This window comes from Lipophrys pholis (genome assembly GCF_963383615.2).
Source record: "Lipophrys pholis genome assembly, chromosome: 14".
NCBI classification, from domain to species: domain Eukaryota; kingdom Metazoa; phylum Chordata; class Actinopteri; order Blenniiformes; family Blenniidae; genus Lipophrys; species Lipophrys pholis.
In genome coordinates this window covers 24043246-24070485 of record NC_137633.1, presented here as the reverse complement: position 1 = coordinate 24070485, position 27240 = coordinate 24043246, and the positions used below count along the sequence as shown (strand labels likewise).

At 42.0% G+C, this 27240-nt stretch overlaps 1 protein-coding gene across 1 annotated transcript; it reads left to right on the top strand.

Moving 5' to 3' along the window:
- The first annotated feature begins 13677 nt into the window (after positions 1-13677).
- dlk1 (delta like non-canonical Notch ligand 1) lies at positions 13678-23795 on the top strand. Its single transcript, XM_080480389.1, has 6 exons — positions 13678-13789; positions 14151-14230; positions 14353-14416; positions 14910-15040; positions 15720-15861; positions 21810-23795. The coding sequence occupies exons 2-6, from the start codon at positions 14179-14181 to the stop codon at positions 22573-22575; spliced, it is 1155 nt and encodes a 384-aa protein (XP_080336515.1). The 5' UTR covers positions 13678-13789; positions 14151-14178; the 3' UTR covers positions 22576-23795.
- The last annotated feature ends 3445 nt before the right edge of the window (positions 23796-27240 follow it).

Below are 27240 nucleotides of genomic sequence, written 5' to 3'. Positions count from 1 at the left end.
GCCCATTACTTTACTTGTCCCATGGTGGCTACTGCAGTTGACAATGCAGCACGTAGATGACATTTCCTAACTCGGCAGTCTGGACTGGATTCAATGTAATCTGACGCCTTGCCTCTGCCCTATGGGTTGTTTTCCTTGACTTTCCACACTGAATGCTTCCCGTCAAGCATGGGGAATACATCACTGGTGACAACACATAAACAGTCTTTATTCATTTCCTTCCAGGATGTTTTATAAACTCATTTCTAAACAGATTTTTAAGAACTGCAAAGTTGCAAATCCTCGCTCCCTCTAAAAAAAGAGCGCAAAGCATAATTCCCCTGTTACCATGGTGACGAGACAGGAATAACCTGACCTCAGGTGCAGGTGGTAACAGGTGAAGGATTCCTCTATATTTGCCTGTTTCTTGCCTCGTCTTCCTCCTCATCTCCCTCCTCAGATTTCTTCCTGTGTCCTGCAAGGTATCAGTCTTCTCCATCATCCTCTCCCACAACCTCAGTGTTCTCCCGCTAATGAAGGCCACTGTTGCTATGGAGATATGGGAAACGTTATCTCCATTATTGAAATTAAGTTAACATCTCCAAGCACAGTTCTCAATAAAACAGATGGCAAATTCCACAAATACCCTCCTATAGGTTTGACATCATCAGATGCACGCACACACACACACACACACACACACACACACACACACACACACACACACACACACACACACACACACACACACACACACACACACACACACACACACACACACACACACACACACACACACACACACACACACACACAGCAGTGATGCATCATCATAATGAAATTAACACAAATACTATTTGCTAGAGTGGCTACTCTAAATGTATTGTTAGAACTGAATAAAAAGAAAAAACACAATCGTAGTTCTTCCCTGGTAATGCTTGAAAATAGAGAATTCACATTTTTCTTTTATGAATTGTTTGTTTCTGACTTCAGTCTGATCTTGTTTGTCAGGATTTGTTGGTGAAATACTGTTATGTTGAGTATTCAGAACTGTTAGTCCCATTTCCCAGCAGAACACTTGGTTGTCAGAGTGCTGCTTACCGGAGGTTCCTAAGTTTTCTTCTCATTTCCACTGCGTAGTATTTTTCGGTACAGTACTGTATGGTTGTGAGTTTTCTTGTGTTTCCACTGACAAAAGGTGTCGCAAGTACCAAAAGTATCGTACTCAACCGTTACCGATTTTTTGTAACCCCTCCATTGCGGTACCTAGCACATTGGGTTCCATAAGGAGGAGCTACACTGCAGCAGTCAGCTGATCGGTAGTGAATTTTTAAATAGTTCATTGGCCGTATAAACACTCCCATTGTTTGCACGCTCTGCTGAATATGGCCGCCATCTTGGCCCGGTCGTCGAGTCCGTAAACACAAACTGCAGCAGTTCACCTCCAAAGAATAGGTGTATCATCAATAGGCTATTAGCATTCACTCCTGCTGGGTGCCTCAGGTCAGCTGATCAGCTGCTGCTGGAGGTACGGAGGTCTAAATGGACGCTCAGAGGTGAAGGAGTTTTTTTGTTGCAGCCCTGAAGTTATGGAAGAAACTACCAAACATCAGACAAGCTGCTTCACTGTCCAACTAATCTTAAAACCCATCAATATTCTTTGATGTTAAACCCAGCTTAGGACTCTGTTCCTGTTTTTATTATTACTATTTCAGAGTTTTTTCCATTGCATTTTTATTGTTTTACTGTTCGCACTTTGTGTTTTTTGATATTAAGTCTATTTATTTACAGCACTTTGGTTCAGCTGTGGTTGTTTTCAAAGTGCTGTAAATTGGAGTAGAGTTGCGTAAAGCTCTCAAGAAGTGATAAGCAATATGTTTTACCTTTTAAAAGAGAAGTTGTGTGGTGGAGGGTAGAGAAAATAATTCAGACAACAACAAACTAAGTTGAGTTTTGTCAATTACTCCAGACAATTACTTTTTTTTTTGCCAACACTTCTAATTCACAGACGAAACTTTAACTGCTTGGTTGGAGCTTTTCAGCAGTGACACAAAAAAGAAGTGCAATTTTTGCACAGTGAATATTATACCTGAGGTCTGATTATAATAATAATAATAATAATAATAATAATAATAATAATAATAATAATAATAATAATAATAATCCGATTCCCTGGATCGGTGGTGGGTAAGACCGTTTCAGTCGTGTCCTCTACCTGCACACCTGGCTATAGTCCGCATGTAGAACTTTGAACCAGGTTTTTATTGAGAACTTTAATCTCTTCTGGATCGATCCTCACTCTTCAGGAATGATGGAATTCACCCAAATAAGCATGGCAGTGAAAAGCTTTCCTCCAGTATTCAGTATGCAGTCCGGTATGGATCACAATCATGACGCTACATTAAACACTCTCCCTCTCCAACCCCCCCCTCTGCCACTCCTGCCACACCCCAGGACAGCGTCTCACCCTCCAGCCCTCCTCACTGTGGAGGGCAGACTGGCCCGACACTTCACTACATCCCTGTGATGATCAGTTGTACTGTCACTACACAGCAGTCACACAGGAGCAGGTATGCCAGGGAGCGAACACCTGTCACCTGCGCACACTGCCGCTGGCTCCTGCTGCAGCGCCCCCTACTGAGCGTTCTGTAGAAATTGCTCTGCTAAATGCACGTTCCATGACCAAGAAAACTTTTCTTCCTCAGGACCTGTTCATGAGGGAAAACTTGGACTTCTTCTCCCTCACTGAAACTTGGCAGAGGTCTTCTGAATATACCTCTTTAAATGAACTCCGCCCCTCAGACTGCAGCTACATCAGCACACCGAGGCTCTCAGGCCGCGCTGGAGGTCTCGCTGTGATTTCCAAAATACATTTTGACTGCCGGTCAGTCAGCACAGAGACTTTCCCTCCTCTAAACTCACAGTAACAAAAGTTGGCCATGTTAACCCTTTTTACTGTATTTTATTCTACCGACCTTCTGGCCCTTTCCTGTCTGATTCTACTGAGTTTTTATCTTCACTTATAATGTTTGAAAAGGTTTTAATTATTGGGGATTTCAATTTTCACATTGATGATGTTACCTCTAAGGTTGCCGCTGCCTTTCTGGATCTGGATCACCGAGTCTTATAGCTTTAGGCAACATGTTTCTGGGCCCACACACAAAGCTGGAGTACTTTGGACTCATGGACTCACTATGGAAAACATTGGCCATGAGGATTTACTAGTCACTGATCATAAATGTGTCCTTTTTGGAATTTCCTGTATTCCGGATATGAAACCAAGTAACTCCATGTCTCAATCTAGGCGCATCATAAATGAAGACACTGCTGAAAAATGTACTGCTTTTAGTGATGAACATGGCCTGTCAGACTGTGATGATGTTAAACCCTGGTGGAGTTTTTTCACAGCAGGCGCTCCTCTGTTCTAGACATGGTTGCTCCCCTCAAACCTAAAAAACATCCCTCAGTAAAATCCTCACCTCGGATTATAGGGTCAATTCTCTGTCTCAGGCGTCAGTGGAGGAGGACAGAGCATTTATGGAAATCCACTGAACTACAGGTTCCCCGGCTGCATCTTAAGGAATTATTACTGGAACTCAATGAAATGATTCGAGATGCAAGAACAGCATATTTCACCAACCTCATTTCTGCTAACAAAAGAAATTCAAAAGTTCTCTTTAACACCTTAAATGCGATAGTCTCTCCTTCCACTCCACAAGTGCCCGTTTCCTCTCACACTGAGTGCAATAATTTATTAAAATATTTTGTCAATAAAATGAGTGAAATCAGAGCCAAGATCTGCCAGACATCTCTCATCTTCCTGCAGCTGCTCCCAACATCTCAATTTTAAACTCTTTTCCCGTCTCCTTGGAGGAAGTTACAGGTCTGATGATCAAAATTTAGCCTTCGTATGGCCCCTTTGATTTTCTCCCTCCATCTTTGGTTTTTAATGTCAGCTTACATCTACTCTTGAGGCACTTGACCCGTTCCAATCTGGCTTCCATAAACTTCACTCCACAGAATCTGCTCTGACTAAAATCACTAATGACATTTTGATGGCAGCAGATGATGGGAAATACTCCGTACTGGTACTTCTGGACCTCAGCTCTGCTGTTGACACTGTGGATCACAGTATTCTGCTGTAGACACTGTGGATCACAGTATTCCGATGTTGACACTGTGGATCACAGTATTCTGCTGTTGACACTGTGGATCACAGTATTCTGCTGGACAGGCTAAAGCAGGTTGTGGGTCTCTCAGGTTCTGCATTGGACTGGTCCTCATCCTACCTCTCCCACAGGAGGTTGTCTGTTTCAGTGGGCCAGTTCATGTCTGACACAGTCCCTCTGTCCTGTGGTGGACCTCAGGGATCTGTCCTGTGGTGGACCTCAGGGGTCTGTCCTGGGCCCATTACTATTTTTATTGTATTTATTGCTTCTGGGTCAGAATATTAGCAGTTTTAGTGGGATTTCTTACCACCTGTATGCAGATGACATTCAGTTATATTATTCTTTTAAACCCAAAGAGATCAATAAACTTTTCATTTTAAATGACTGTTTGGCCATTAAAATGTGGATGACTGACAGTTGCCTTCAGCTAAAGACAAGCAAAACAGAGGCTCTTATACTTTCCCCCCGACATGGATTCCACTCATTGGGCAGCACATTGGGCCATTAAATGATTATATCGTAACCTGGGTGTGTCTTTTGACCAGTCTCTGTCACTATATAGCCATGTCAGCCTGTTGACACGTTCCTGCTTTTTCAACCTGCGTAACATCGTCAAACTTAAAGGAATTGTATCCAAGGTGGCGCTGGTGGTGCACTCCCTCGGCACAGACTCCTGCATCAATGCCATGTGAAGCTTTATCTGCAGAAGAGGACCTGTGACAAGTATAAGGACAGTTAATGGCACCAATTTCATTGCTGCAAAAAAGGAGCTGAGGCAAGGTCCGGCTGCTTTAACTCACTCTAAAATTTAGAGGACCTTTGTGCAGGAAGGAGTGAAGTGTCTCACACCAAGGTGGAGTTTGGGAGCGTCTGATTCACTCTGTGCGCAGTGTACTTACCTCTGTTCTTGAACATCAAACGCTGGACGAGGAGGGCCTGCAGACACTGTTTTGTGAGGTGTCACTGACTGGCCAATGACTAAGGTCTCAGAAGATCCCAATAACTTGGAAGTGCTTACTCCAAACCACACTCTCCAGCTAAAAGGTAAACCCGTTCTGCCACCAGGCCTGTTTGAAAAATCTGACCTGTACATCAAGAGGAGATGGAAGCAAGTAAGTACATTGCGGAGCTCTTCTGGAAAAAATGGACATCAGAGTATTTGCTCGTTATGCAAGAACGACAAAAATGGACAAGGCAGAAAAGAAGCTTCTCCCCAGGAGACGTTGTAATGATTGCTGATGCCACAGCTCCAAGAGGCTCATGGATGATGGGCTGAGTCCTGAGCACCACAGCTGAGTCCAGAGGACTGGTCGGCTCTGTAAAGGGTTCAAACAAGGACCAGCATCCTGGACAGACCAGTAACCAAGCTCTGTCTCCCCCCGGAGGCCAACAAATAACCAGCAGCTCATTCTCTCTTCCTAGTTCTATTCTCCATCTATTTGTTTCTTTCAGGTATCCAGAAGCTTCACTTAGCGCTTAAGCTATAATCGGAAATAGCTCCATTGTGCCAATGCTACAGTTAACTGTGGGTAAAGTACCTTCACAATTAGGGGCTGGGTTGTCGGAGCTATTTGTGATTTGTTTAATTTAGGCTTTAGTTTAGTTAGAGTAATTTATTTCATTTTTGCTAAAGTTAATTTGTTTTATTTAGAATTTATGCTGATTAATTTCTTGTTTACTATTTTGCTAAATTACGTCATTATTTACCTTCTTCTTTATTGGTCACTTACGAGACGTAAATTTACATAAATGGGTCAATGTGGGTGGAGCCGCAGGCTGCAAGGGCATACGGTTTTTTACCATGGTGAAAGAAAGGCTGCAGAAAATGTATGCTTGCTTCAACGAGTAAATAAACCACCTCAAACAGACTTTTCTGGTATGGACGTTGAGTCATTTTTGATCTGTTGAACTGTGTAAAGCCAACGTAGCCTCAGTGGCCATTTCAAAAGTTTGGAGTAATTGTTTGATTTAATTTGTTGTGGACAAATAGCCACTACAATCAGTGTTTAATATTTAAAGGTCTACACAGCAAATCAAAGCGTTGGTTTGTGGTGAGGTGCTGGAGGAGCAGAGGAGCTGAAAGAGACAAAAAAACACAGTCTTTCACAGAAAGGCTGATCAAAGTCTTTTCTGCACTGAAGACAGTTGATGTAACATCAGTGCAAGACAGTGTACACCGAGTCCTACAGAAGTCGTTAAGAAGGGAGCTCAAAGCATGACAAGCCAATTACTGTGCCTGGTGATTTAAAAAGTCAGTTAACTTAAAGGGAAATCATCCAGTGCAAAGCAGCATCTTATGTGGGATCAAATGTTTCAACTCAATTAAATGACTCGGAGTCTACAATCGTAGATGGCCCCTTCGATATTCCAGTAAAATCAGTACAGTCAGTTGTGATGTAGTCATTTGACTTTTTAATTGCTAATTTATATTCCGGAAATGAGCCTGAGATCAAGCTGCCATTTTTTCCTGCACAGTTTGTTTAATTTCTCTCTTACTTGATAATATTCTCTAGTGGACTTTGTACGAGTTTGAAATTGTTTGAAGATCTGAAACCCCTCTGAAGGCTGAGGCTACAGAGATGTCCCTGAGCATAGAGCGAGAGAGCAGCAAACAGACGGAGACAACTCCAATTGTAATGCTGGAATGGTGCTCACTGTTTCCATAAACAGTCCTGGATGCACTGCAGGGACACACAAGTGTCTTTGTCCGTTCTCAGCATGCAGAGACGCAGTATGAGGAGACGCTGCTGTTACAACACAGGCCTGGAGCTCTATATTAATCCACTGATGCATGAATACATATTCCTATAATAAAGAGTTAATAAAAGCATGTCTTGCAAGTACTGTGGTGTTCCTAAACTATTCATCAGTTTCTAATGAGGCATTTTAAAAACCTTTGATTATTCTACAATGCAACTGTGTTTGAACAAGAGTTATAGAATATGAATACATTTCTCTACGCCTTCATCCACCAACAGTGTGTGAAGGCAGGTTCACCTGGCCAGGTGTGCAGTCCATCACAGGACACACACAGAGGCAGACAGTCACACACACAGGACATTTGCAGTCACACACAGTGACACTCACAAACACACAGGAATTTTACCAGCTTACCACACTCGAGGAAAACAGGAGAACCTGCAATAAACTCACACCACTGTACTGCTCAAAAGTGTGTGTGTGTGTGTGTGTGTATGTGTGTGCGTGTGTGTGTGTGTGTGTGTGTGTGTGTGTGTGTGTGTGTGTGTGTGTGTGTGTGTGTGTGTGTGTGTGTGTGTGTGTGTGTGTGTGTGTGTGTGTGTGTGTTCTTTGTTGGGTTTGACCTTTCACCTCTATGTTATAATTAAAGGAGCCACTCAGCCTTGAAGGCAGACTCATCCTTTTCCTGTGTGACTCATTATTGAGTGTTTAGAGGTTCGGGAGGTGTAAAATAGAATTATTTTCACAAGCATTTCTCTCCTGCTGACCCACAGAGAGGAGAGGAGCTCCACAATCTTTCTGTGCTGATCTCTTGGGGGAATCAGAAAAACTTCATCCCACTGAAAATCAGTGTTATCCAAAGACTTTCAGGTCAGATGTATGATATCATGAGGTGTGACACGCTGCACATCACAATCAGATCTGTGTGCTGTGTATTGCTTTATCTTGTCCACAACTGCATTGGTGCTGCTTTTCACTAATGCATAATAGAGTTGAATGCTTGAATGTGAAAACAATGAAATGTAACCTGGGAGGGGGGGCGGACACTGGAACTGTACTTCATTGGATAACGGGATAGAGAGGATCTTTGAGGAACAACACACAGTTTGAGCAGCAAAATTATTGTAAAACACAATCTTATGGACAGTTTTCTCTCTCTTTGTTTTGTGCAAGGAGGTACGACGTATTTAGACTAAACCTGTTTGAAAGTTGTTAGGTTTTTTGGGGGGCGGGGGTATTTTTCAGAGCAAGTGCCCTCTCAAAATAATGATTTGTCCAAAGATTAAGTCCAACTACCATTAGGCCATTTACAGCCTTTAAAGTGCAGGTTGTTACAAATTCACTCTAAAGGTATGTTAAGTTCTTTTTCTGCTGGAAAATGTTTGATTTTCCTGTTTATGTATCAGAATAATCCTCTGTGAAGACAACAATGTATCAATAACAATCGCCTTGCACACAGGAACATGACGAACATTGACAACACTGAGGTTTGTGAGCCAGAGGCCTGTACCACGAGCCGTGATCAACATATCCAGGGTCTCTCTGTTTCCCAGGTCATCTTATCTAGACACACACGATCCTGATTTCTGCGTTCCATAAATTCATGTTTCTGCAGTTCTGTCAGGTGTGATCATTAACCTCATTATTCCAGATCAACCCTCGTGGAGAAAAACAGACTTGGAACAAGTCAAGAATAAAAACATCCTTCAAAGCCCCAGAGACCAGGATTTATTTTATTATGTCAAAAAGATTAAATTAAATACTTCCTTATCTCATGTCCGCTGCAGCTCAGCGCTGAACCTGCACATCAATCATCATCATTTAAAGAATGGGCGGGTCATTTTCCAAGAGATCTGATTGGTCAGGTGGCGAAGCTTTGACCTCTTATTCAGAACATAACCTGCTCCGGAGCAGGTTAGGCTTTCAGTTTAAGGACCGGGGTGATTTATCCTGGTGAGAAGTGAACGAGCATCATAGTACGGAAAACCCACGGTTAATGCTTGAAGTTATCGCAATAACAGAAACTCCAGTGTCATAATACCCCTGGCCACTAGTTGATGCTGTGTTGTTGGAACGTAACCACACATTTTTCTGTCTTGTTTTGGTTTTTATGTTCTTTTGAACTTTTGTGAGGTGACCTTAATAACTTACTAACATTTATCATTATTATTATTATTATTATTATTATTATTATTATTATTATTATTATTATTATTATTATTATTATTATTATTATTATTATTATTGTTGTTGTTGTTGTTGTTGTTACATGAGAACAGGATGAAAAGCTGCCATCTCCTTTTTTCCATCCTTCTTCATGCTATAGCCCCTCTTAGTATCTTTATGGAAGAAAAGTTCTCTTTGTAAATAAATTCTCAAAGTTTTAATATTTAGGATTAATTATTTTTCTAAAAATATATTTATTTGATTTATTACCCATTGTTGTTGTTGTAATGCAATACATACATGCAGACAGACAGCTCTACAGATTGATACACTGTTTGATTGATTTACCCCAGAAGGGAAACTAAATACCAAATTGTTGTAGCAGTATAAATACGCACATCTGAATCAAAAAATAAAATTCATGAAAAGAAATAACATAAAACTGCCTGTAAGATTTATTTATGTTCATCTGCTTTTACATGAGCAGAACCAGACTGTAACTGTCGAGCTCCTGCAGAGGAATACATGCTTCAGAAAGGTTTTTCTCTGTTCATGTGCTGCCATTACTGTCAGTGACACTGGTAACGCGTTAATTAGTAACTCGTTACTCTCATATGACCACTTATTTCAGTGACGACTAATCTAATGCATTACTATTTCCAAACCAGTAATCAGATTAAAGTTACTTCTACAAGTCACTGTGTATTACTGTTGTCGCGTCCCGCAGGACGAATTTCTTGTTTATCATTAGACAGAACGGGCTCCTTCCTTCTCCGAACAGACACACAGGCTCGTGGTGCATGACGTCTCTGCACCATCACCTGACCCGCCCCCTTCTCCACTCTCAGCCAATCACAGGCCAACTCGCTCTGACGGTGCGTTCAGGTGACACAAAAGAATCAGAACCAACAAACATCATCAATAAACCTTTTCATTGCAACAAGAACACAACTGCAGAGATGTTACACTACTTTTGTAATTTTCCTGAGTAAAAAGATATATTGGCAGGAAGCCCACCCGTTCTTCAATCAATCAATCAATCAATCAATCAATCAATCAATCAATCAATCAATCAATCAATCAATCAATCAAAGACTTTATTTGGCCCCGGGATGGCAATTGAAAGGTTACACAGCGCAGGCAGTGCAAATAAATAAATAGATAAATTGCGCAACAACAGACAACTCGATCACCAGGTATGAATCAGCAGGGCGCCGGAGGCCAGGCAGTCATCAGCACACCGGTTGTCCTTTTTATGTCGAGACCGTGGGGGGGTGTTGTCGGCAGCTGCTGAAAGTAACTAAAAAAAAGTTACCTGTAATCTAATTGTTACTTTTACAAATGAGTAATCAGAAAAGTAACTAAGTTACTTAGTTTTCAAATGAGTAATCAGTGATTGGATTACTTTTTCAGGGTAACTGTGGCAACACAGATGACTATTGAGTTGTGTGTTAATGAATCAATAAATCAAAGGTGCGCGTTTACACTTAAAAACGTTCTCATAGGAATAAATATATATATATATATATATATATATATATATATATATATATATATAAATAAATAAGTGCTAAAACTAGTGATGTTGTTGTGACAGACTTCCCTGCAGATCACTCATCTCTTGTCCCAGGTTTGTCTTCTCGCTGAGACTCTAATTCTAAAACAGTTGATACGTCAGAAGTAGGAGTGACTATTTGAAAAAAAAAATATTACGTTTTCTTTGTCATTTTTAAATTTTGAATATCATTTTGCAGGCCAGGATGGCACTGCGGGGCTGTGGGCAACAAAACAGGAGAGACAAGACTGAAAAATTGTATGACATTTGATTGATGGTGATACAGCCGTGAACAATTCAGATGGATTTTCCATCATCATAAACTCCTGCTGAGTCACTCCAGGGATGAAATCCTGAATTCATCCAGATCGAAGCTGTTCCAGTTGAAAACGATCGTGATTTTGTCCAAAACTTAATAAAATTGAAAAACAGAATCAAAACATCATACTCATAAGAAGCTGTAAAGCCTTTTTATAGAGTAAAGGTGTTTTCTCAAGTTTAATTCATTTTTATTGCAATAACAACACACATAATGTGCAGTACATTAAACTGTGTGTTTTGTAGGACAGCTTACAGGTTTATTTCCGTGTGTCAGTGAGTTTCGTTCTGCCTGGCGTGAACTGAAGAAGCCTCATGAGCCGTGGTGAGTAATGATCCACCTGAAGGAAAGTGGAAGCAGGCAGCAGCAGCAGCACCTTTATTATCCAGCTGTGTTTAGGATTCACTGCTCAACTCCTGTTTGCTCCGCGTTACGTGTGGAGAGTCTGATTGCAAGGACTGAAACCTGCTGCACGGCGGCTGTATATGTCAGCTGAATGTGAAATCCTTTAATCAGATTTCAGGCTCTGTTGATGGACTTTTCCTCCCATCTTTGTTGAGCATGCGGGGAATTCTAATTGAATCATTTCGCTGTCAAGTGCATCTGAAATGAAAAAGATCTGTGCGGCTCATATGCAAACCTAAACTGTGCTGCTACGGCATGAAATGTTTCCTTCGACTGTCGTATCATTGACGGATGGTATCATCGGGGGAAATATTCATTCTCTGTGGGTGCATAATCACTGGAAATCAAAGTCTTTCTGCGGAACATTACAACTGTCATATAAATGCAAATGGAGAGACACGGCCAAGTGATGAACATAATAACTGTGAACTGATGATATTTGGTCCGTTAAAACATGAAACTGTTCATAATCACTCAGATCAAGGACTTTAAGAGCATTAGATGTGCTGATCATTGACATGTTGGCCCCTTGTTGATCTGCATATTCGCCTCCAAAGCTCAAAGCTGCTCGCAGATTTCTGTTTGTGTCAAACCAGGAATAATTTGCTATTTTGGATCTTTTGTTTTGTTGGATGAATAATGTTTCTTGATGGTACGCACACACACACACACACACACATACACACACACACACACACACACACACACACACACACACACACACACACACACACACACACACACACACACACACACACACACACACACGAATGTGAGTACAAACAAATCAGTTGAGGGTGGACTCCTTCACGTTGATGAAGCTGATAGACGTTTCTTTAGAGCCGCTGTCTGATGCCATCTCCTCCGTCACCAGCAGAATGCCAGAGCGGCTGGGAGCTTGCTCTCTGGAGATTTTGGAAATAACCACTCACACTAAATTGAACAGAGAGATGTGATGCTTGAGACCTCTGAGAAGATGATATCGGATGTGAGGAGCGTGATCCGATTCCCTCGCCTCTGTGCAGCTGTACAGTCTGGCTCTGCTGGAGCAGCGGAGGCAGCTCTGTCCACCTGCTTCCACTTCAATTTGCTTCTCACCGCGTCAGTGTCGGCCCGACACAGAAGAGAAGAGCCTCCAGGTTTCATCCGACTCACATGGATCAACACTTCAAAACAAAAGACGTGTGAGCCGTTTTCATCTTGCGGCTTCAGTGACATCAGGGAGGTGGAGGTCATTATCAAAGGGGCTAAAATCATGGCGAGGAAAATCTCATCAACTGCCCCTGGGAAGGATACGTGAGACGAAGGTGTGTGTGTGTGTGTGTGTGCGTGTGTGTGTGTGTGTGTGTGTGCATACTTTAGCCCATCCCTGTGCAGGTGTGTGAGTTGGATGAAGGCTAATATATGTTGGTCTTGCTTTTGCCATCAGGATTCATCAATTACCCCCCCCCCCCCCCCCCCCCCCACACACACACACACACACAGATGTCACATCTTCACATTTAAAACATTTGAAACTGATTCAATATAAATAACAGCATACAATAGCGCATACAAGTGCAAATTCCTGGACAAAATGTAAAAGATAAAATGCTGCTTTTATACGACTGGAATAAAGTGCAAGAGAATTTTCAGGTGAAATTTGTTCCCTGTAAAAACTTCAAAAACGAGAACACTGATTCATCGACCCTTTCTCTTTGATGAGTAATAAAGAACAGAAATGATTTCAAGAAACCAGAAATACATGAAATGTTCTTTGTGGAGCTGCTTTTACTTTGGTAAAATGTTACTTTCGCTCAGTAAATGCTCATGGAGTTTTTGTCCAGTCCTGCTTGTTGATTTCAGGTTTCTTAAACTGACCTGATCAGCTGTTCGCTGGCTCGCCACGGAGACATGTTGACTCTTATTATGAAGACTATTTCCTGTTAATGCTTCCTTCTTCTGTTTATAGTTTCACACATAAAAATTACAATTCTCTACACTGCTCACTAAGAGCGTGAAGCAGATGCTGCCCGAGAGACGAACATGCATTATAACACTTAGTTTAAATGTGTTATTCTAAGTGTTTGTAATATTTACCACTACATGTAGTCTAATTATTTTAATTTGGCTTTCCTGTTTGTACTGGAGTACCACCGGTGGAACAAAGAGCACAGATAGATAGATAGATAGATAGATAGATAGACAGATAGATAGATAGATAGATAGATAGATAGATAGATAGATAGATAGATAGATAGATAGATAGATAGATAGATAGATAGATAGATAGATAGATAGATAGATAGATAGATAGATCCGTGTGGTCTCGGGCTCCTTCATCATGTGGGAGGAGCGAGCTGCTTGATGCAGCAGCAGTCCCATCACTTCTCCAGGTCCTCCTCAGACTCAGACTACCTCACACCTGAGCGCATTAATACGCAGAGAGCCAGAAAAAAAACAACCAACCCAAATATGCTGAGAGGCGTTTGGAGACGGAGCGGAGGGGCGACATAAGTAAGATAATTCTTATTTGAACTTGACGCTCGCGTCTTGAGGGTGAATGTGAGGCTTTTCTCCGCTTTTTGCGTCATGGATACCTTTGGGGAAAGACGCGTGTGGTTCAGGTGCGTCGGTTCTTCACCACGAGATATTCAGCTTTGCATTGTGTGGGCTTCTCCTCTCCGACCCAATTACGGTTCCTCCAACGGTATCTGAGAATTAAAAGAAGAAAAGCTCCGTTCATCCAGCGTGGGTCCCCTGGTTTATTTCCTTTTCGGAAAAAGGAACTTTTAAATTGTGATTTTTCGCAGATAAAATGTCGCTTCTCCCCACAGAGGAGCTCCTTGTGCGTTTTCACCTGCTTTGCATTTTATAGGACAAAGAGCGTCTTCCTGGAAATTACGATGCGTCTCACAGCGGTGGTCTTATTTCTGGTCGTGACAAGCATCGTCAGAGGTAATTTCACATTGTGGTAATGAATCCAACTCCTCCCGGAGCAGTTGGATGAATTTTTCGTGCCTCTGAATGTCTCATGTGCTTTACGGTTTTTGTTATTTCTGTCCCTGTCTGTCCCTGAGGTTGGGAATGCAACGGAGGCTGCGACCAAGAAAATGGTTTTTGTGAGAAACCAGGAAAGTGCAGGTACTAAACGACGTGAGGTAGATGGTGATGATGATGATGATGATGATGATGATGGCACCCTGAAGCTTCCTGTAATCTGATGTCCATAAAGTGTTGGACCAGTGAAATGTCCTCTGTCAAATAAATACGATCACAATCCAGCCAGTAATTTGTGGCGCTGCATTGTGTCAAATCCACCGCTAATTAGTCTTTTGTTTAAAATTGCTGAACACTAAAGCTTGCTCACACAGCTGGCCCCATCTCCGCTAAAACTTTCCGGAAATAATTGTTTTCCACTCGTGCTGATATTGATTTTACAGTAGGGCTGTCTGACTCATTTCAGCTTAGGGACCAAATAAACCCCCCAGTTAAATCATCAACAACTTAGAAAAAAACCGACACGTGATTGGCCAATTTTGGCCCAAGGACACTCTGAACTAGACACATTGGTGGTGTATTAATAGTTCCGGATGGTTCTTCCTCCTCCTCCTCCTCCTCCTCCTCCTCCTCTCAGGTGTAAACCAGGTTGGCAGGGAGAAAACTGTGACCAGTGTGTGACGTTCCCCGGCTGCCTGCACGGCCGCTGCGAGAAGGCCTGGCAGTGTGTGTGCGAGGACGGCTGGGTGGGCAGCCTGTGTGACCGAGGTGAGGCTCATTAAACTCCCCAGACGCCACTGCTATCTCCTTCTGCCCCCACATCCCCACATGTGAGGTTACAGTGAGTCACAGGTTGGCGTGCAGTGAAGCCTCTGAAGGATTCAGTCGGCTGGATTATCAGCCAGGACTTCAAAAGCCAAACTCCAACCAGAAGAAATATAAGACTGATGAAAATAGTTTTTCTTAATTTCTTTCAATTTAACACATAAATCACTTTTCACAACCTTGTAACTCTACCTATGACTAAATGTGGATATTTAAACCATCTAATAGTCACATTTCTATTTCAGTATATGCTGTTTTTAAATCAAGCTCTTGTGTAGTAATTCTGGTTATTGTGGCACCAATGAACCTTATTTTATAAAATAAAAAACACATGCCAAGCCTCAAGCAAAGCAGGAAACAAAAGGATTATATTAAAATGAATACATTTTCTTCAGCTGCTGGCTCAGTTTGACCTCTCATTGTTGTGCACGGTGCACGGTGAGCTGTGTGCTACGACACGCTCAGTTCCGTTTTCTGTGCTGGAAGGTGAAGAGAAAGAGAGGGGGGGGGGAGTGAGAGGGGGAGAGAGAGAGAGAGAGAGGGAGAGAAACAGAGAGAGAGAGAGAGAGAGAGAGAGAGAGAGAGAGAGAGAGATTTAAAAACAGCATTTTTTCCTCCACAGACACCCGTCTGTGCTCATCCAGCCCCTGTGCTACCAACGCCACCTGCATCGACACTGGAGAGGGGGGGTACCTGTGCATCTGCCCCAGTGGCTCCACAGGAGAAAACTGCCACCTGAAGAAAGGACTCGGCCTCACAAAAGGGTGAGTTTTTATTGAAACCCTCCTCGTAATTACAGCCTCATCGGCTTTAATTTGCCATTAGTGACGATAATCAATGGATTGTTGAGTCTTTCCAGCCGGCTGAAACAGCCCCTGTGCACAATGCAGGTGAAAGAATGTGAGCAACAGAAACCACGGTAGGCTGGCACATGTTGACTCCTGTTTGAAGCCACCTTGACAGTTTTGTTAAAATAAGCCTTTTCCCCGAATCAACAGTAGAAAAGAAACAATTCACACTATTGGATGATTTAGACTCACACAGTTAAACCTGAGTTTCCAGGACGTGTAAACTGGAGGATGCAGTAGTTTCTCAGCCGGCCCGGCTCATTGTGCAGGTTCATGTTAAAAAGTGCTCCTTTATACTGTCGCAGGCTGTGCGCACCTGAGCAGCATCATAAATGCATCCTTCCTCACACACACGGCGTCTCTTCAAGTCAATACACAGAAAACAGTCCTGCAGTCAACAGGAAGCACTAACTCCTTCCTCTGGCTGCAGTGCAAAACAAACACTTTGCATGTGTTTGTCTCACAGAGCGAACACACAAACAGCCCAACGTGGATGTTATAGAACCACCTGCACGTCCTGCTTCACTGGGATCACTATGTTGTAGCACCATTTCTTACCTACTTAATCCCTCATCAGATGAGAAAACTTCTCCAAACCTTTCATTTTCTTCTCTCTCTCCTCGGCTCATGGTAATTAGAATGTATAAAATATATTTTCTGTTTACGCTTCTCATTATAACAGCTTTTCTTTGGTTCTTTTCTTCACTCATCACACCCAATTGAATTACTGCATCCAAAGAGCAAAGATGAAATTTGTACGATTTTGGTCAGTTTGACCATTTCCACCATGTTTTCATTGTGTATGAATGTGGTCAAATAGTGTTTATTTCAGTACAAATTCTCCACTTCTGAAATATCCTTTCACTACACCAAATGCTGTAACATTCCTTTTTATATTCTTTGCATGAATGAAGTGCTAATAAAAACACGTTTTCACACTGTCATTGCTCACTGATGGATATAGTCCAAACTGTGCAGCAGGTTTTTTTTTTTTCTCCATCGTCCGAGACTCAGGACACTCTGTTTGAAATGATATGATAAATAATACATTAGTCTCATCCAGTGTTTGAAAAGACTGAATCAACTCTTCACGTGTGGCGGAGAGACTGCAGTCAGGGTTGAGCTGTTGAAATAAACACCAATCATGTAAGTGTAGGATAAAATCACGAGTAAAACACAGGCTATCACGGAGACGAGTTTAAACGCCACGGAGAAGGAAGAAAAGAGGGAGAAAAAGAGCATTTGCGAGATGAAGTGTTGCACTGCCTCTTGAGTGAAAAATCCTCTCCAGGCTGCAGGAGCTCTGGTTTCCTAGTCAACCGACTGGAGGAGATCAGATTTTCTCAAGTCCTCAGAAGAGGCAGCACGAGATGCAGAGCAAAAATCTGTCAAATCGCCGTCTTCATCCTGGCCTCATGAGACGGCAGAGACAAAGCGTGTGAGGGTGCAGAGGTGGAATAAGTGTCACAGGCTGCGTGAAGACTCTGACCTGAAAGAGGCTGAGAAAGAAATCCTTCAGATTTGAAAGGTGAAGAGCAGACTTCTTGTTTGTTTGCTTTGTAAATCCTAAACGGGGCTACTGTGTGATGGAAGGACGGTGCCTCAGCAGCAGTGACGTCATTAGAGGCAGGGGAGGCAGAGCCTCGTGTGTCATCATGGAAACCATAAAAAACTAGCAGTCAGAGATTTCTGACCTCTGCCGAAGGAAGACATGGACACAGGGAAATGACACATATTTCACATCCAGATCAACTGCCTTCGTTCATTTATGTAGTTTGGTGATCATTTGATTTTGTTTCATAATTTGAAGGAACTGAAGATAATACAATATATTGTGAAGTAAAAATGTTCTATTTAACAATTATTTTTAATCCGGATTACCACCAAACTTTAATGGATTCTTCCTTTAATCAAAATACATCGGTGTTCCAATTTTCATGACGATTAGCTCATTAGTTTTTGAGCGATCCCGTTAACAGGCGGACAGACAAATAAAGGAATATAAATAATTATATCTGTCCAATGGTTTGAACCATAAACCGATTTTCCATTTAAACCATCCCGATTGCTTTTCTAATTAAAATTCTCAACATTTTTTAGACTGGAGTTCTTCTGCCTCATGGTAGGGGGCGATTGTGTGTCCAGAGACTCTTGTCCTGCAGCTGCAGTGGAAGAAGCCGCGCGCTTTCCATGTAGGATTATACATCCAAGATGAAACTATTGTCTACAGTAAACTGGGCTTTCAATCGCAGTAGGGGGTAATCATTAAGGGTTTTTTCCTCAGAAGTATCTGCAGATGAACTTAATTTATAAGTAATTGTTCACTATTTGGATGCTGCCTGGGGCTCCAGTTTTCATTGACTTTCCTCTTTAATATCTTGAAACTATTTTCATCACTTTTGGTTTCTTTCTTCCGAGTGTGTCGGTGAGTTTTACTCGGTTTGGTCCAATATGCAGTTTTTTTCTCAGACTCAGCAGTAAATGGACACCGACTGGCTCGTTTACTGGGATCAGCTGATAGTTTTTACTGTCCAGCCATTCACTGTGTATATATTTATCAACCATTTGCCTTGTAAATATTAATACTTCCTTACACATATTATTTTCTCATTTAATATTTTATTCTTAGTTGATGTTTTAATATTTCATTTGAATCATATTTTATTCTATCCTGTGGAGGCCAACTGTGTAGAATTTTCCTCTGGGATTAATAAAGTAGGGCTGCATGGTGGAGTGGAGTGGAGTGGATTGGAGTCTCTCCCCACAGTGTATAGGACATGGGTCGGAGTACGGCCCGGGGCCTTTCTGCAGTCCGGTGGGAACCTTCCCTGCAGGCGTGGCAGTGGTGTGGCTTCTTAGCGCCGTGTTTGCTGCTGTTGTGTGTGTGTGTGTTTCCTCCGGGGTACTCGGGTTTCCTCCCACAGTCCAAAAGCAATACATGAGAGGTTAAGTGGTGACCCTAAATTGCCCCGAGTTGTAAAGGTGAGTGTGTGTGGTTGTCTGTTTCTGTGTCTTCGTCCTGTGATAGACTGGCGACCTTATCCAGGGTGCATCCTGCCCTCGCCCGTGCTACGCCGGGGCTCCAGCACAACGCGACCCTCCACAGGAGAGAGCAGATGGATTAATAAAGTGTTTTTTCTGTGTGTGGAAAGAATGCTGGTTTGAGATCTGGAACATAACCCTTTGCAGATCAAACAGTGAATAATCTACTCTGCTGGGGGGCCGATATTTGTAAATCTGATTCTGATGCAATCAGTACCCAGTGCCTCGCCAGGCAGGAACCTCACCGCATGTCACCGATAAGCACACACGGTTATCGTGTTTATTTCAGAGCAGCTTGAGATGATTTTATTGGTGCTGTCACACAACTCTGAATGGGGCTAACGGCACACAGAAACACAGCAGGAAAAGGTGCAACAGTGTAAGAAGAATCTAACAATCAGAACGATACCTCAAGGAAGATTATGAAACAATCAGAAAGATGCAACAATCAAAGTGATGTAAAATCAGAACCATGTAGGTCACGACTCTGCAACTGAACGATGCAACGGTCAGAATGATGAAGATCAGAACAGTTAGGTCAACAATTTGTCAGATTCTGTTTCCCTCCTGGACACATTAGAGTTGGATCAGGTGCTGACATGTTTTGTAAAGTTTGATGGAATTTGAAGTTATCGGATCAGTTGAAGTCACTGGAGGGAAACCTGCTTGAAACGTTCAGGTTCAGGGGCTGATGAGCAGCAATCAAATAAAATTAACCTTAAAATGAAATGTTGTTCAGCCCTCCGTTCCTCTGAGAGAAAATGACCTTCTGAGGCCTCCACACCACTGGAAACGAGCCTGGCACTCTCTGCAGCCTCCGAGTAAAGTGATTGTTCCAACGGAACAGGCTGCCTGAAACATAAAGAAGTCAGGTTGCTTTGAGGCGGCATAACATCCTGTCTGCTGTTGGTTTACTGACAAGGTGAAGCTCTCGGGAATCTTTCTCCTGCCAATCAGGAATACAAAAGCCCCTGAGGGATCAGCCAGCTGGCGAAGCCCTCCTCTCTCCTCTGTTTGTTCTTCTCTGCTCTTCTTATTGACTCCAATCACACACACCTCAAATTCAATATCCTATGGTAGTTCACGAAAAGAGATTTGTCGGCTCTCCTCCAGCTCTCACACTCTAATCCTCGATGTGATTTTCACTGTTTCTCTGCTTTTCGGGAAGAATTCAGCTCTGTCAAAAGACTCCATTCATCAGCTCCTCACAGTCTGACAGTATGCCAGAGCCATAATTCTTTGGACTCACTGTGTGTTACAACTTGTGTAATTACTGTTAGCGATATCGATGGGCTTTTTACCCCAGGCTTTCACCGTGCTGATCAGATAGCCTGCGGTTTCCTTCATTTGTCTCCATGGTAACAGATTTCTAATAAGCAGAAAATGAACTGTAGTGGTTTTCATTAGTCAGGAAGAAAAGACTGAAATCAATCTCCTGACATCCATCAATATCACTGTCGAAGGAGTCGGTGTCTCAATCAATGGAATTATTCACTAGTTTCAACTCGAATTATGGACGATAGACACTTTTTTAAAACCCAGTTTCTCCTGTGTTATCAATAACTATGTATTCCCGGACTCTGCTATGACTACAGTCTATTAATGCATGTGTTTCACCATATTGTCATCAACCAAAATTATTGATCTTCCTAGCAGATTAAATGTATACCGTATTGCAAATAAAATATTCTGTTCAGATCTTTTTTATTTGAAACATGAGAAAGGTAAAAAATTCACAATCTACAAATATTAAACCAAAAAACCCAGAAAATATTAAGCAAATATGAAGCAAAAGTCCAGATTTTGCACGTTATTAAGGACTTATTCATGTCTGTGTCTTGCTGCAGTGTCACTGAACAAAGTGAAGAAGAAAAGCAGCAGAAAGAAAAACATCATGCAGATAATACAAGTATACAGACCTCTTCAAAACTAAATCTTTTTAAAATACACTCCTTATATCACTTTTATCATGTTTTCACTCTTTCATGTTTTCTATTAGATGATGTCCTGAAAAATATTTGAAATTATTGTTTCTTTATTATTGTGATCCTCCATTTTGTCCATAAATCGTTTCTGAATGTTTGATAGAAGAAAATCATTGTTCTGGATGCTTGTGGCTTAACTTGTAAACCACCGGATGAGGTGCAGGAGTCTGAATCTACTCAGTCTGCTGCTACTTCACTGCTCCTGGATCAGTCTTCCAAAAACCAGATCTTACAGAATAATAAAAGAAAGTCACTTGAGCTTCCTCATGTTGCACCTTGAAAAATGTTGATAAAAAGGTTTTTAGCTCTTTAAATTCACGATCTGTATGATGTTTTGCAGAAGTGTTTTGAGCAGGGCCTGAACGCGAAGTCACAGCACTCACAAGCTGTGAGGAACAATGACAATGACCGGGCGCTGTGGTTTCTTTCTTTTGTTCAGGCCTCCCATCACGTCTCTTAAATTAATGTAAACAATTCAAAGTTTTGAAGCTTCACAGTCTCTGCCCTGAGATCTGCATGATATTTCTGTTCCCTAAAGTCAACCTGTAATTTCTCCAGCAACAGTTTATCAGTATGAAAAATATGCGATGACTAAATTGAGGAACGTAGCTCCTCGGTGGGAACAGATGAAGGACGTCTCATGAGCAGAATCATAATGGGCCGAGGACACTGCTTTGCAGGACTCCTCAAATTATGAGGTGACAAAGTGTCCGATCAATGTCTGAAAACAGCGAGGGGATGGAACTCACCGGTTTGCTGCTTCGCTGCTGCTTCCTGATCACAGGATGAAAGATGCTTGTGATTGAGATAAACTGACCTTGCTGCTCTGTCCTCCAGATCTCCCTGTCAGAACGGAGGAATGTACACGGACGCCGACGGCTCTTCCTGTTTGTGTCCCGCCGGATTTTCTGGAGCCTTCTGCGAGATTGGCTCTGACAGCTGCCAGCCGAACCCCTGCCTCAACGGTGGCAACTGCACAAACCATGGCTTGGCTTTCACATGTGTCTGTCCACACCGGTTCACTGGTTTCACTTGTAATGACACCAGCAGCCTGTCCGCCTGCGCCGGCCTGCCCTGTGCCAACCAGGGCGCCTGTGTGAGTCAATCCGATGGAACGTTTCACTGCGTTTGCCAGAAGGGGTTTACAGGCCCCACGTGCTCCCTGCAGCACAAACCCAGGAGCAGACTGAAGGCCGGCAGGCCGGAGCACCGAGTGTTTGCCCTGAGCCCGCAGCACTACTCCCTCCCCGCTCACGCCTTCCACAAACTCCTCAGACCGGCCGAGAGAGACCTGCTCAAGATCACTCTGAAGGAGACCGTGCACTCGTCCGGGGTCCTGGTCACCCGCGCTCAGCTGGTCTGCTTCGGCATGCTGGCCCTGCTCACCTGCCTCATCATCCTGGGCACCACGGGCATTGTGTTTTTTGGCCGCTGCGAGACGTGGCTGTCCAATGCCAAGTACAGCCAGCTTGTTCGGAAGCAGAGGGAACACCTGCTGAGAGGAAGCGGAGGCAGCCAGGAGGAGCCGGAGCACTCAGTACACATCATCCTGCCAGAAAAGATTAGACTCACCAGCTTTGGGAGACACTACACCTCCATCTGATTACATGACCCCCCCCCCAGCATGGAGACGACTGTCTAAATATAACAACATGGACTTCTTTGACTGTTTGAAAGATGCTGGAATATTTTGAATGTAGCTTTTACTGGACTTCAAGGACGAGCAGGACATCGGATTGTAAATCTAGTCTCAACCTCACAAACACACTTTCCCCCAATGCACTTTGAGGAATCTTACAAGATGTCATTATGTGATATTTCTTAGTCTCGTGTTTTAATATAAAGATACCTCAATGTCATTGAGTAGGAACTATTGTTGGAAACTTTGAAGAGTGCCACTTTTATTTCCAGACTTTGTATTTGTGAAGAAAACTAAAGCCGATTTTAACCTGTAGACGTCATCAGGTTAGAAGATGTTTTTCACGTCAGAATGAAAAACATGGTTCATATATTCTAAACTCTTTTTCTAAAGTAGAATATAATGATGTGGCTCTGGAAATGCTGATGAAACAAATGACGCCAATTCAAACATATCTAGAACCAAAAGAAAACACAAAATGATCGAAGACGATTCATGAAATAAACTCATTAGTTCGTTATCGTATAAACCGTCTCCTCACAACATGCAGTGAGTTTCCATGTGTTAAAGAATACATATTGTGTTTGTACAGTGCAGGTAACGTGCAAATGGTTGAAATTATGGCGGTTAGAACAAATTTTCATAGAATTGTCTTAAAATGTCAAACAAAATGCTCATTCAGTTGTGTTTGCTTGATTCCTCTGGTGGTGGATTCTACTGTTGCTTTAAAAACTATAGACGATGATGTCAAATCTAATATAAACACTTTATGATCAGTTTTAGAGGCTAATCATTTTCTATCTTTAATCAGATTATTTTATTCATGTAGCGTAAATAGTTATTCATCATTCTGTGAGCTGGTCAGTGTGAGATATTGCAGGATTTATCCTCCCTGTCTGTGTTTGCAGGGATTTCACCTTCGAGCCCTGAACTCAGTGCTGACATATTTTCACAAATGTTATTGGTTATTTGCCGGCGTGAGATGGCGACCCGTGTCCACCAGGGTGGAAATATTGTGCTCATAACAAATCACGATTACGTTTCAGTTTTTGACTTGTACTGTGAACATGAAGAGCACAGGCTTGGGGCATGCCATCTTAATCAGTATTTATTCTCAGTTTATTGTTGTATTGAAACCAGACAGTGTTTTGGTGTCTGTTGCTTTTAATAAAATCAATAAATGCAAAGTTCGCCTCACCTCCACTGACACATGGAGTTAGTTTAGTTCTTTGGGTCAGAGTTCTGAAACCTTGAGGACCAAAGCAGACATTTTTACCATCCATCCATCCATCTTGTATAATCCTGGTCAGGGTCACGGGGCGTTGGATCAATCCCAGCTAACTGAACGAGAACAGGTACACCGGGACTGGGTCAACTTCAATTCAACTTTATATATATAGCATCGAATACAACACAGTCATTTCTAGGTGCTTTATACAGAGAAATGTACTATTATTATTATTATTATTATTATTATTATTATAATTATTATTATTATTACCATTCTAGTTTTATCTGTTTCAGATCTTTTTTGTAGTGTTGAGTAAAATGACTGCAGGGGGTTAAAAACTGTTTTTGAATCTGTTTGTTCTTGTTTTTAATCACACAGAGACACAAAGGGAGGAGACTTGGGGTACGTCCAAATTGTCCCTCCTATCTCCTTATCTTTTGACTTTTCCTTCACCCCGGATGTGTTTTGTGTGGCGGCCATGATGAGGACTGTCTGAATTCTCAATAAGCAAAGGAAAGGAGGCTCGTTGCTTCCTTTAGAACCTCCTTTAGCTTAGAAACCACTGATGCTTCCTTTATTAAAGGAGACCAGCTGATGCTGCCTCACAATTCCTTGCGGCGACAACATTTAAAGGGACCCGTCCATCCGAGCGTTCAGGGAAACTCGGGTCATGTAAGTTACCAAAGCAATAATCTGCCTTGAACAACTTTTAATCATCTAAAACCCAAATGCACTTTTTGTAGTCCATTTTCGGAAACTTGTAGTTCTTTCCCCACCATGGTGGACGTCACTAACTTGCGCCGCCGTCGCATTATTATGATGTCACTAAGTGAAAGTGCGGTCCGACTGCCACACTAACGTGATCGCCTTTCACTAACTACTTTAGGAAGCCTTCTAACACCTTTCCTTAACCCTGTGACGTCATCCAGGGGTTAAGGTAAAGTCGATAGTTAAGGAGTTAGGTGGGACAACCCTCAGATTTGACTGGATTTACTTCATCGTCATTCTTCAGGCACACTCGTGCCTCATCAATAGCCTGATTGGCTTCCTACCCTTCTGGGAAGAGCCAGAAAAGTGTGACGGGCAAAGACAGAGCACTCTGCAGCAGGACAAACACAGTAGGATTCCATGAAAAGGGTGTTTGTGTGTGTGTGTGTGTGTGTGTGTGTGTGTGTGTGTGTGTGTGTGTGTGTATCAATAAAGATGGTGAACTGTGTGCCCTTGCCTCTGTCCACCCCTCTCGAGTAGCCTGGTCGCCTGTTACATGGAGACTAAACATTTCTCAGCTGAAGTGAGAGGCAGCGTGCGTCGATAGATCCCATGTGTGCATGATATATAATAAAATCAATCAAATAAAGATGTACAATAAAAGCAGTGCCTCTATGCTGAGAACTAAAACATGCAGGACCGGAGCCCTCCAGGACAGAATTTGGACACCCCTGCTTCAAATGGAACATTTGGACCTTCAACTGGGAGAGAAGGGTCATTTAAAAATATAGACTGTTGTGTAAAAGTGAAATATAAACAAGATTAAAAAAATAAAATAAAAATGTACATATAATTTGTTGGAAGCTTCATGGACCCACTACAGAGGTGCTGTAGAGTCACATGTGGCTGCAGAGCTGTGGGTGCCTCTATAGGGACTTATTTGTTTGACATCACTATTATTGTAGTTATTCTGATATACAGTATATTGAGTCATAATTGATGATAACATAAATTGGAAATCACACTTAAAACACAATATAAAAAACAAGATCTCAAGAAAAATATCGGTGCTCAATAAAGTAAAACACATTGTGGACCACAAATCACCCCGCACATTATACTGTTCACTGGTGTTATCATAGCTAAGTTACTGTGCAGGGGTCTGGGGCAACACTTAGAAATGTTCACTACAACCACTATCAATTCTACAAAAAAAGAGCAAGAGGGATCATTTAGAATACCTGGTATAGAGATCATACAAATTTGCTCTTCTTAAAATCAAAAATACTAAAAGTCACTGAACTGGTATATTTTTGAACAACACAAATAATGTGTAGAGCAATAAACAACTAACTTCCTACAAATACTCAAAGCTTTTTTTTTTTTTCCAGAGATGGGAGCAGTGGCGGTGATAAATTTCTTGGGTAGGGCTCTTCATTATTATCAGCTCAACTAAATTTCTATATATCCATATACAAATGGATATATAGAGTTTGTTGATAAATTTGTACATAAATAACTATGAAAGACTGATGGTTGAGGTGGAGAAGGGGTGGAGGTAAATAAGCTTTGCTTCTTCCTAATACCTATTGTCAGGCCACTTTTATTTAGATACTTATTTTGTGCTTGCTTTGCTCTGTTAAGTTTGTCTGTGTTTTTATTTTATTTATTGGTTTTTGTTTTGTTTTGTACACGTCAGAAATAAACTTACCAAGTCAAGTCAAATCAAATCAAATCAAATCAAACTATCTTGCTGCTTTTTTGCTGCTTTTTTGCTTTTTTTGCTGCTTTTTTACCTGAAGTTTGAACTTTAAGTCAAGATAAGATCTTCTTTAAGGCTCATCCCTTCATTCATTCATTCATTCATTCATTCATTCATTCGTTCATTCATTCATTCATTCATTCATTCATTCATTCGTTCATTCATTCATCTATCGCGGTGTCACACAGATCAGGGTTACTGGAGCTAAAGTCTTTTCCAGTTGATGTAGAGGAACAACAGTAAATCCAGGACAGGTGTTCATCCCATGTCAGATTTGTCGAAGACAAGTTGAAATAGTACATCAGAAACTTTACTGTGTGAAAAACAACTGACGCAAACCTGAGTCATTTCTGGTATGAACACAACAACATCAGTGCTCTTCGGTGAAGCTGCATCAAACCTCTTTCAATGATAATCAGCTGAGACATGAACTAGATCTGGAAAAGGGAGAACATGGAAAACTCGTGAAAAGCCGCCGGCCCTGACTTGTCCTTCATGAGGGCAGCTAACTAGTGCTCCACCATGTGTCCCTGCTTGTCCTCAGGATACACAGACAGCAGTAGTCTCTGTCTCCATCCTGTGGTTAAGTGAGGCTTCGCCTGTTTCAGAACGAGGGAACGACGTACCGTCGCCTTTTTCTTTCCATGACTATTATTTGGATGTTTCATGATATATCAATGGAGTATCTGAGAGTATGTTTCTTCTACCTCCTGTCGTATCTGTGTTTGAGAATGGTCACACGGCAGGTGGTTAATGTCCAGACCGGTTAGCAGAGCTGGGGAGTCTGTTGTGTGGTTTGCCAAGTAGACGAGGATGAGCCTGTAAAACTGGATCAAATTCCACATAACACATAAAATCCTGGACGACATGTAATTTTCTGCTTCTGAACTGAAAGTAATAATATTTAGTAAATGGTAAATGGATTTCA

Excerpts from the sequence above, each read along its gene's own strand:
- dlk1 (XM_080480389.1), top strand. The coding sequence starts at position 14,179 with ATGCGTCTCACAGCGGTGGTCTTATTTCTGGTCGTGACAAGCATCGTC. Across the intron at positions 15,041-15,719 it reads GGGCAGCCTGTGTGACCGAG|ACACCCGTCTGTGCTCATCC; the intron begins GTGAGGCTCATT and ends TTTCCTCCACAG. Across the intron at positions 15,862-21,809 it reads GGACTCGGCCTCACAAAAGG|ATCTCCCTGTCAGAACGGAG; the intron begins GTGAGTTTTTAT and ends TCTGTCCTCCAG.